The following is an 11,816-nucleotide window of genomic DNA, read 5'->3' as shown; positions in this document are numbered from 1 at the left end:
GACGGAAATGGAACCTGAACGTTTGACGGTGAGCTCGACCCCCGTACACGCTAGACCGCTTCGATGAATATGATCCCCACCCTAGCCATCGGAATGCTGTCCGTCCGGCAGGGCGCCCGGAAGCCAGCCGTACCCCTTGTTGGTGTTGGCTGCTTCCTGGGTCATCACGTCGAGAATCTCGCGGCAGGCGTTGTCACAGTTGTCCGGATTGCCGTAGATGGTGATGGCCTTCTCTGTGGCGCCGTTGCTGTCCTTCCTGTGCACATCTACCCTGCGCGCGTAGATAGGAAGCGTCAGACGCGCAGATAGAGGGATTCAGACGCGGAGATTGGGGCGTTGGGGCGTCAGACGATTAGATCGGGGAAGGGCCTCAGACGCGGAGATCAGAACCTTCAGGCAGGGAAGATCAAGGACGGCAAAATAGCTGATCGGAAACGTCAAAAAGCGTCCCTTTGGTTGAGGACGTCAGAAGAGACGGCTGGAGACGCCAGTCGGAGATACTAGAGATGTGGGAGAGAGTGACCGGAGAAGTCAGGAGGGATGGCTGGAGACGCTTAATGACGCGATGACACTGAGGACAGATAACGACGAGGATAGCCCGGGAAATGATAGCAGAGCTAAAACGATGCTACACATCCTACTATCAGACAATGCCACCTATCCTATCCGTCGGGTAAAATCACCTATCCCACCTATGGGCTAATGCTAAGACTGAAATGGATGCTTTCTCCTTTGGCTGCTTAAAGGAACGTCACAAGATACTTTCCGCGCTTTTTGCATAAGGCAGCGAAGAACACCTGTAGCATATCCCCACTAATTAGCAGCCTTCTATGTCACATCTACAAGCAATAACAATGGCCTTAGAGAGCTATTTGCAGGACACGCATCACATGCACATACATCGCCCTCCGCCCAGCGCCTGCACGACGCTCGTCGGCTCCGACCAGACCTCAGCGACGCGCCGACATACCATGATTTTTTTATAAACAATTTATGTTTACTGTGTACCCATGACTGGATCACTTTTCAGCGTGACCTTGCACAACATCGCTAATGTTGCTGGTCGGACCCGGTGCAGGTAATCTCGATTGCCAACCCTGGCATACCGCTGATGTTAATCTAAGACATGGCTTGACGAGGACATTCCCCGGCCTGACCTGATCACCTAGTGACGTTCCTGTGACCTGATCTTGTAGTCCGGGCGATCGCAGTGCTCCGACCTCACCCATTGCGGATGTCTTGCATGATCTTGTGGGCCGTATTATGCGCGTAACTTGGAACGGGTGTTCTGCGTGACCTGGCAGTGTTGGCCTCACCTGGCGTGGGTGTTCTGCGTGATCTGGCGGATGGTGTTGGCCTCACCTGGCGCGGGTGTTCTGCGTGATCTGGCGGATGGTGTTGCCCTGGCGGCCGATGATGGCGCCCACCATCTCGCTGTTGACGAGGATGCGCAGCGGCAAGTCGGTGTGCGGCGCCGCCTGGCCCGGGAAGCCGCCTCCCCCGCCGCCGAAGCCGCCGCCCGCTCGGCCGTTGTGCCGCGGCCGCGGCGCACGGTCGCCATCGTCGTACTCCGCCTGGTTGTCGGCCATTGTCGAGGCGTGTCCTCAGACCTGCAACGTGGACAGACTGGTCATCAGCAGCGCAGACTTGTCCCCAGCCCAGCAACATAGGGGCCCGACTACTCTACATGGTGGTAACATGCCGTTGTCATTCGTTACATAACTTTTTGTGTTAGATATAGTCCCAGTCTTTAGTGGGATGGATTTCTGGGATCAGCGCTGACGCTAAGCAGTGCTTGTTGCGTGGGTCCTGACCTCAACATCCGACCGCGAAATGTCGGTCAACGGCAAAGTTTTCGGCGTGAGATTAACATGTGGGTGTCATTGGGCTTTACGACGCACTCCGATGCTGAGGCTATATGGCATTGCCTGCCTGTCACACTGGAAGGAAGTGCAGGCATCGGGGGGATCGATTTCCCGTATCTCTAGTTTCCTAGGCGCACAGTGTTTAACGCAGACACATTAGCCGCTACACTATCGGCCCGCCGTGAGCTTCACGTGCCGCAATACTAGGCGCGGTCGATCCGGTCCTCTGACGTCACCTGACCTTTGGCGCTGCCGCTGCCACTGACCGCATACCATCCCAGTTAGTGGCAAATAGTGGCACCTAGAGCGATTCGAATCCAGCCCGCCACCACGGGTGGATCAATCAGAAGGCAGATGCTCCAACCAACCGAACTACCGGACCGGGAATGACTAGCCGGTTTCTGGACCGCGGCTAAGGCTTGTTTTCAGATCTGTAACATATATAAATCGACAATCGCCCGTAGATGTATTTGGTTCTAAGGCCTCTATGCCATGCACAGTCGTGCTGGTCATTGCCCCCAGCCGTGACTTGTCAAACCCGCACCGCGGCCAGCCGGGCAATCGCGCGTAGTGGTGAACGGAACATGGCCTCGCAGTGGTGTTTCACAGCTTCTTTGATGGTTGAATATATATATATATATGCTATATTATACATTTAAAGGCCCTCCGTTGAGCATATACGGGGGCATGACTAATCAAAGCCCTATCCCGCCTGGTAAGTTCCGCACTGCCGTATGGACTATCGATGTTTTCAAAATTAAGTTTTGAACGGTCGGTACTTAACAGCGATTCAGTTTTCAATTCCTTGTAGATAGCTTACGTAGAAGTTACTTACCCAACTACGACGATGGACGAGGACATCAATGAAGGCAGGTTATTAATTAATGACCTTGTGATGAAAAGACACCCTCCGAACTTCCGTTCTTCACTCCCGCAGAACAATAGCATGACAAAGACAATGTCAGTCAGTTGTGTGCAGAGTGATCACAGCGACTACAGGACCGTAGCGTGCCGTGCTTCGCACTCCTTTATTCTAAATCACTGGTTCGGTTTGATATTGGTCACTGGTGCCAAAAGCTTGAAATTCGGTCATGATTCGTGATGTTCACCGCTTTTGTTCGCACATACATCTCCTTTTTACAGGGGTGGTAATACCTAAAAACCTTTCAAACACTTCTAAGGAATCTGTGTCTAGATATTGTGACAATATCCTACAAGACCCATCAACACCATGCTGTGTGTCAGACAGTTTGCTGACGATATAAAATGAAGAGTAACATGCCAAAATATACCGTAGGCCTCACACCGAACGGGCAAGGTCTGAAAGACGCACCGGGTAGTTTCCACCACGTGAGTGATGTATACCAGTTCAAGTTGACGGCCAGTGGACGCCATGGCAGCCAAACTCGCGCGACACTGCGGTATCCTGTTACCCACGGCTGTGTAATCCCAATCTGTGCTGCTGACGACAGCCCTGTGTCATCAGGTAGCCCAGTTAAATACGCAGCACAAAGGCCTTGGGCATTAAAGCGCACTTTGAGGGCAACACTTTGACCCGGTGCCAGTCCCACAGTGGCTCGGCGACTCCACAGTTACACCTCACTGCAAGAGCCCGGCGTGTTTTACCGTACCTGTGCGCTCGTCACCGATACCGCGCCGCCGTGACCCGGCAACTCTAAACCCTTACCGCAACAGGACATCGCTGCACAGAGAACGGGCCGGGGTGACGGGGAGAACCTGCTGACGGGGGACCCTGCTAACAGGAGACACTGCTGACGGGAGACCCTGCTGACGGGGACCCCGCTGACGGGAGCCCTGCTGACGGGAGACCCTGCTAACAGGAGACACTGCTGACGGGAGACCCTGCTGACGGGGGACCCTGCTGACGGGGGACCCTGCTGACGGGGGACCCTGCTAACAGGAGACACTGCTGACGGGGGACCCTGCTGACGGGGGACCCTGCTGACGGGAGACCCTGCTGACGGGAGACCCTGCTGACGGGGGACCCTGCTGACAGGAGACACTGCCGACGGGGGACCCTGCTAACAGGAGACACTGCTGACGGGAGGACCCTGCTGACGGAGGAGACCCCTGCTGACGGGAGACCCTGCTGACGGGGACCCTGCTGACGGGAGACCCTGCTGACGGGGGACCCTGCTGACGGGGGACCCTGCTAACAGGAGACACTGCCGACGGGGGACCCTGCTGACGGGGACCCCTGCTGACGGGAGACCCTGCTGACGGGAGACCCTGCTGACGGGGAGACCACTGATGACGGAGACCCTGCTGAGGGAGCACCTGCTGACGCCCCGACAGCGTGACGCTCGTGAGCCCTGCGGGCCGGCAGCGAGCGTACAGCGTGACATTCGTGTACCCTGCAGGCCGAAGGCGCGCAGCAGTCACTAGAGACAGTCCTGCAGGACGACAGGACACATGCATGGCCGGTCCCACCAGTGACAGTCACTAGAGACAGTCCTGCAGGACGACAGGACACATGCCATGGCCGGTCCACCAGGACAGTCACTAGAGACCGTCCTGCAGGACGACAGGGCCACATGCCATGGCCGGTCTCCACCAGTGACAGTCACTAGAGACAGTCCTGCAGGACGACCAGGACACATGCATGGCCGGTCAACCAGTGACAGTCGCTAGAGACAGTCCTGCAGGACGACAGGACACATTGCCATGGCCGGTCCACCAGTGACAGTCACTTAGAGACAGTCCTGCAGGACGACAGGACACATGCCATGGCCGGTCCACCAGTGACAGTCACTAGAGACAGTCCTGCAGGACGACAGGACATATGCCATGGCCGGTCCACCAGTGACAGTCACACGGCGTGCTACTTAGGAATGCTTGCATCAATACGAGGGGAGGGGGGGGGGGGCACTACCGGATGAATAGTCCGCAGTGACCTCCTAACGAGTCCACAACCGTATTGAAATTGAACGTTGCGCCCGCATAAATTGCGCAGGTAACAAACAAATGTGAAATGACACTCCTATCGCCCAGCCATGAGCCAGTGCCCAATGTCCTGGCCTCGTATCTGCATCCGTGCAGCACGTTTTAAGTCGAACACAAATTCGCCACAGCTACTGGATACGTGAACTCAAAATTAAAGAGAATAAATACTCCCTGCTCACAACTATACCAGCAAACCATTGCATTTGTCTTGCTTTTTACAATGTATGTGTTCTGTGAGGTTCGTAACACACTAATGCGTCAAAATAGTTGTGTCATAAATGCCACGAAACTTTTAAACACTCTGTCGGGACTGTATTCCAAATCCTAGATCCGCCACTGTAAGCAACAGGCCCTTACCCCCTGGGTCAATCGCAAACATTCTTCTATTTGCACCGGTAGAGGCGCGCACGGTCGTTGTCATGAAGACGGTGGTCGCGACTGCAGGGAAGAGACAACACTAATTGTGTAGTGTAGAAGCGTAGTAGCAATGGGTAGTGCTGTTACAAAGCGTGGACAGCGTACTTTGGACTAGAAAATAATTAAAATTGATATCCTTATTATGCCTTGTCGGTGCTGCAGTGGCAATTCCCAGTGATATTTTTGAACGTAACTAGTTCTGAGGTTTCACTAGAGTATGCTTTTGAAATATGCCCCAAAGGTAGGGCAATGCCTTTAAGAAAGAAAGTCGACCAACCAAATGAGGGGAGAAACCCGTTTTTTTTTTACCTAATGCGTGGTGGATAATTTTTCACTTCTGAGTCCTCCCTCCCTCATTTTGCGAAACTACGCCTCAGGCTAGGGTCGTACTTAGTCTCCATTTGGGCTTCAAACGCCCCTCTACTTCTACTTGGGCGTCCCTCTAGTAGACTGTTCAGCGCTCCTCTATATAGGTTAGGGGAGTTCCAATATTTAAACCCTCGAGTCCTCTGACGCAGGCATTCGGCTCGCTTCGAGGGCACTTCGGCACCACCGCTTGGGACCTCTTTCAAGGCTTTAGGGGTCTCTCCCTGTCCGACCGCGGGACACCTCTTCCCCTACAGCCGGGGGATGGGGGAGGGGGGAGGGGCATCACTTTACTGGGGCTTGGGGCGCATTGTAATTGGATTTACGGCAACCTCTCCGTCTCTGAGATTGTGGAGCCGCTCTAATCGGGTTTTGTGACGCACCTCTTCTAGCTCCCTGCAACAGGGACGACCTTACTGGCTAAAACGGCAGTAACAGTTTTCAAGTGTAAGGGCCAAAGACTTGGCACTCTCGCCGTTTGGACGCGCCCCTACCTGCGCGCCATCTTGTGAAACACATGCCATGCCCACAAGCAGAAAGATGTCGATTATTGACTGACTCATTTCAATAAAGTAGTTGTCCAAACGTTTTCCCCGGCAGTTATTAACTCCATCGTTACGAAAAAGAGCGCGTGTTTCACAAAATGTCACGTGTCAAACCTGCCTCCCCGCCACTGTTCCATCGGACATTTCCACGAAGCGTTGTGAGCGACCGAGCGAGCAGGCCGGCCCACCGGTTTCCTACATGTACGTGGTGTCAGGCGGTGGCCTCCTGGTGTCATGTACGTGCTGTCGGGCAGTGCCCTCCTGGTGTCATTGAGTACTCGGGTCTTTGTCCAGTTCGTCCAGTGAGAGCGGCACGGCGGGCCGCCGCTGAATGGGAGGCGCGTGAGCTGGCCCCAGCAGGCGAGACCTTTCCAGAAGTGCGGCGAGCTTGGCAGCCGCCCGACCAATACAGTGACGGCCCAGAATGTGTGAGCGTATGTTAGTAGGGGCGTACCAGATAGGGGGTGGTGAACTATTGACATCTGCGTCTGAGCGTGTTGTTAGTAGTGGCGTACAAGGTAGGGGATGGTGAACTATCGACATATGCGTCTGAGCGTGTTGTTAGTAGTGGCGTACAAGGTAGGGGGTGGCGAACTATCGACATATGCGTCGATGATACGTTTGCACACACGGCAGGTGCCTCCCGATAGAAAACCCCTGCGTGCGTGCGTGCGTGCGTGCGTATGTGCACGCGTGAGTACGTGCATGCGTGCGTGTGCTATGGTGTCGGTAGCCGCCGCGTGAAACCTCAAAATCTTCAGTTAAAATAAAACGCAGGTGATGTTTCGAACTTAATGCATACATGCAACTGACACCCTTTCAGGATAATATACAGACTCGACTATATAACCTACGATTCAACTAAGCGTGAAAAGGCACTCATTGGAGATTAAATCATAACGATGATGAAATTGTCTCACTCGAAGTCTGTTATAGGCCTTGGCTGTCCTTTTCCTACAACACTTCCGTATAGTAAGCAACCATGCACTGAAGTGATTCATCACACCAATTTCAAGGTTCTGATAGTTTGTTCCTGATTAAAAGGATTCAGTCAATATCTGATCCGGTACCGAAGCTTCAAGACTGTAAGGGGATTTATGCAGAGACTGGCCAACCTACCCGATGTATACTGCTCCTAAATACGGAGGCTCGCTAACCAGCCGCACTGTGGTGACAACGCCGCTATTAACGTCTTGCATACCGTCTAATATGCGTAAAGAATCACAGATTTCCCTCCTAAACATCCTCCCAGGAACCCCGTCATTTTATTCGGCCTGTGGATCAAAGCTTATCAACAACACTACGACGCGTTTGCAAAGTGTGACAGGCGAGGTGCGACAACGGAACTTTTGCAAAACATCTCGTCACAGAACTTCGTAGAGTTGTATATCAGCAGACATTCTCGAAGAGCACATGTCAAAAGACTTACGTCAGAGCTCACTGGTTTTTACATCTGGCGACACCCGGACCCTAAGCACTCGGCGACCCAACCAAAATCTCCGAGGAATTCCATCTCGCCGTACCACATAATCCGGCGCCATTCGATCGCTGTAAGTTGTGAGTGAATCAGAGACACAAGCGAGGCGAGGACCACGTGACTTCTGAGGCGCCGAGGCCCCAGATTCATCTCGAAAATATCGTGCATGTGGAGGACCAGAAGTGGTGCACATAACACAAGTTAGCGCGCATCGGCTATCCCCGCTGCCCTTTTCTGACGCACGAATGCATAACCCGTGTTTGAGGCTTTCAAGGCAGGTTAGGGTAGGTCGGATTTGAGGGAAGTCAGTAGGTTGGTAGGTTTCAGGGTAGGTTGGTAGGTTAGCAGATTTGAGGATAGGTTGGTAGGTTGGTAATTTGAGGGTAGGTCGGTAGGTTGGTAGATTTGAGAATAGGTCGGTAGGCTAGCAGATTTAAGGTAGGTCGGTAGGTTGGCAGATTTGAGGATAGGTTGGTAGGTTGGCAGGTTTGAGGGTAAGCTGGTAGGTTGGCAGGTTTGAGGGTAAGTTGGTAGGTTGGTAGGTTTGAGGGTACGTCGGACTGCGCCAACACGCTAAACTGCCAGAAAAACCTGCCGCTGAGCTGAGATTCCACGACCGGATAATAGAGTTAGGGCTCACGCAAAAAGCACCGCTTACACAGCATCTACCTCTAATACATAAACACATCCAATAAAAAAGGTTCGGGCCAAATCCTAAAGACTTGTTTTCACCACCTATGCTACAACTATGTCCGTCTGCAACAACGTTTACTTACAACAAAGTCGCAATGCAACGGCATGAAAAAATGAACGATTTTGGTCGATGGATATTTGAGGATCCAAGCCGTGGAAACTTACCGATCCGATACAGACATTTAAAAATTAAGTCAGTGGGCACTTGAAGAGCTCGCAGCTAACATCATACAGGAACAAGCCATCACATGTGCACGATTGGTGGCATTTTTTATGTTCCTCAGTAGCCACATTTGTAATATTATAACATTTCATGATAGTAATGACGGTCCGCTCACTACGCAGCATGGTTTTTATACAACTGAAAAAAGATACGGTGTAACCCTGGTAAGCAGTCCATATTGGTCTGCGCTCAATCCGGAGCGCCGTGCAGGATTTTCTCTCTCAGAAAACGTCGCGAAGCACATTCGGCGGGCGGTGGCGGCACATACCCACATGCAAAGAAACATGTAATTTCATGGGCGTGAGAAAGCTACCTAAAACACAAATAATCATGTCCAAAGTGAGCTCATCACAAAACCCTGACCTAAAAAGTCAGTACCATAGCAAGGATCTGGCTCCGGAGGACGCCAAACCGGGTCGCAGGAAACATCTCCCTTCCAGACAATAAGGCCCCCCCCCCGTCAAGGTCTCCCGCCAAGATGGTTTCACTTAGTGAATTATGGGGACTGTTTTCGGCTTTGAATCCTACACTGATGTCTCAGCGGCACGTTTTTATGGTTTAGAAACCCTTGCCAGACTGAGCGCGTCCCTGTTCACCGATGTTCCGAACCTGAGTGCGTCTCCGATGATCGGTCGGCGGGTCGTGACCCAGCCCACTGCCGGGGTAATAATACATCCTGGTATCGTGGGCTGCTGTGCGAGAGGCGCCGATTCCTGCAGCGCTGAGAGCTCTCAGACGTCCTAACTTTTCTTTCCGGTGGCAGAGTCTGCCCGCCAGCAGTTTTTACTTCCTGCTCCCAAGCCGTTCACCGCAGCGCCACGCAAAATTGAAGCCATTAACGAAAATAATAAAGAAATCAGTGTGTAAGAACTTTCAGGGCATTATATCCAAAGAGACAATGCCAGGCCTTCGTTATTTTTGTAGGCAACATGCAACGCGAAGGGAGTCTCAAACACAGCGCTGTGCGGTGCACCTCCCCGCATTTCAATTTGAGTATACGTCGTCGGCTCATGCGTATAGTCATATAGATAACAAATACTGGGTATATATGCAAATATCCTGACAGAGGCGAATTCCGGCACTGAACATATGGGAGACTGCTGGCGTTCCTCGCAGGGTTGTTGGTTCGTACGTTACAAAGCAGTACACTAAAATTACCTTCATAATGCACCGGGGTCAGACTTCCAGAACGTCAAAATTCGCCGCAGGCCACTGTACGTCTGCATTATTGGAGGCCAATAAAAGCCGGGGTTTGCTACCATCTTATTTTGGGACAAACACGTGCATCGCGCCGAATACGCGTCGCCACTATTTAGCAGGAGCGCCATCGGGTGTTCACAGATAGGAGCCAAGTGGGGGTTGGCGAAGAGAAGTGGCGCTAATGGTCAGTCTCCTAAAGTTAAGCTGAATTTGCCCCCAACGCAAAATATATTTCGCGTCACAAATAAGCTGCCAGGACATTATCTAACGTTCATATAACGGCACAAATGTACTAGCCCAAAATAACGATTTTGGCCACCCTGAAACTTCTAAGCTTTCATTTCAGTGTTTAGGTTATGATACTCGAAAAAGCAATACGACACTGTAGTACTTGTTATACAATGAAAGATCCGTATCTTCCAAGTTGAACAGTTTCTGTCCCATGATAACTGGTGCCTAGACATGGACAGTGGTCATCCATAATTTAACCTTTTCTTACTACCCGTTTTCACTTGGCCATCGTTTCAATTTCTTACATACATATGACATTTGTCCCTTGAGAATATCAAAAGCAGTTTCACGATATGGGAGGCCCATGTGAGGGGAGGGGCAGAAATGTATGATTTCGGCCCCCGGAGGGCCACGCCAACTTCAAGGGGAACCGACCTGGCTTTCCTTGGCCCAAAGGCCCGTCCTTGGCTACACCACCGTATAAAGTAAATACCGATACGAACAAAGTTCCTGCGCCGCGTTCTTGACTAGCCCTTTGCTGGTCGGTTATCAGAAGCGATACCAGTATGCGTCTGTTGTCGCAAGACGTGCGTTATGCGCGCATCGTAATAATTCATCGTGTGGACACCGGGATGTCGGTACACTATCTCAGTGCGCGTGGCCCGTCCGCACAACACTGCATTCTCAGACTGGGACAGCCGTAACCCTGGTCTCCGCCTCCCCAGCGCCGTTCCCACCCATCCCCACCACTGCATTGTCTGCATCCGCCGCTGGGCTCTCCCGAAGTACCCCTCCCCACGCGTACCGCACCCTCGCACCACGCGTCCGCCGACGGCGGCGCACGCATGCCGCGCGCAGGGGCCCGCGTGGGTTCCACTGCACCCCAGCGGGCGGAACGGTGCGGGAGGGAGAGGGGAGGGAGACCCGCCCGGCGATGTCAACCCGCCGGCGCCCGTCTCACCCCTGCAGGTCCCGCCTCCCGCGGCGTTCCAGCGGCCGCGGTCCACCGGCCGACACACTCGTGATTCCACGGCCGCCGACCGCCGCCCGGCAGCCGACGTTAACGGCGCCCCGGGGCGAATCGATGCATCAATCAATAGATGCGGCAAGCGGAGGCGGCCGGGTCCGCCGCCGCCGCTGTCGCGCTCGCCAGCCGGCCACAGGCGAGTCTCTGTTCCCCACGTGGCACAGAAAACCCGCCGTGACAGCGGCGGCGGACGGCGCGGCGTCGCCGAGCGGGCGCCGGCGCGGTGGGCCGTGTCTAAGCGGCGGCGGCCGCGGCCGGCCGGCGCTGTGCGGCGGCGAACCCGCCGCCGCCCACGTACCTGCGCCGCTGCCGTGCCCAGTTCGCTGTCGAGACACGCTACCGCCGGAAGATCACTGCACAGGCGCTCGCTCGCAGTCGGGCGCCCAGTCCCGCGAACGATGGCCGCCAGCCGGCCGGTACGCGCCGCCAACAGCTCGACAGATGGCCACTGCGCCGACGCGACGGGCACGCACACGCCAGCTGATCGGCGCCGCCGCCGCACCGGCCGGCCACCACGTAGACCGCTCAGTCACGCCGCCCCACCGCTCGGTCGCCGTCCGCCACCTGTCGGCCAGTCTGAGAAGCACGTCTATAGGGAAGCGCCGTTGGTTAACGAGTGCGCTGCCGGCGAATGGACGGAAATGACAGATGGCGACGTCATTACAAGTGTAGATGACTAACTTACAAACTGGTAGGTCGACAATAAACAACTGCCACCACCAGCCCAACGATCGCCGTGAAAGCGCGAGATTTCACTATGCAAATCTAGGCGTCGGCGAGGGAGACTGAAATTCAGAGGCGAAGTCTA

The 11,816-nt window shown here is 54.0% G+C and overlaps 1 protein-coding gene across 1 annotated transcript; it reads right to left on the bottom strand.

Annotated features, from left to right (window-relative positions):
* Window positions 1–154: 154 nt before the first annotated feature.
* Window positions 155–11,492, bottom strand: LOC119110318 (insulin-like growth factor 2 mRNA-binding protein 3-A; the record flags this gene model as incomplete). Its single annotated transcript, XM_037234094.1, is given in 3 exon segments — window positions 155–271; window positions 1,363–1,610; window positions 11,307–11,492. Coding segments are annotated over 2 exon segments (344 nt in total), but the record flags the coding sequence as incomplete, so codon positions are not given.
* Window positions 11,493–11,816: the final 324 nt, after the last annotated feature.

Source organism: Pollicipes pollicipes, unplaced genomic scaffold (assembly GCF_011947565.3).
Source record: "Pollicipes pollicipes isolate AB1234 unplaced genomic scaffold, Ppol_2.1 Scaffold_7231;HRSCAF=8579_pilon_pilon_pilon, whole genome shotgun sequence".
NCBI lineage: Eukaryota > Metazoa > Arthropoda > Thecostraca > Pollicipedomorpha > Pollicipedidae > Pollicipes > Pollicipes pollicipes.
Note: the sequence above shows the minus strand (reverse complement) of the source record. Positions and strands in the feature narration are given on the sequence as shown.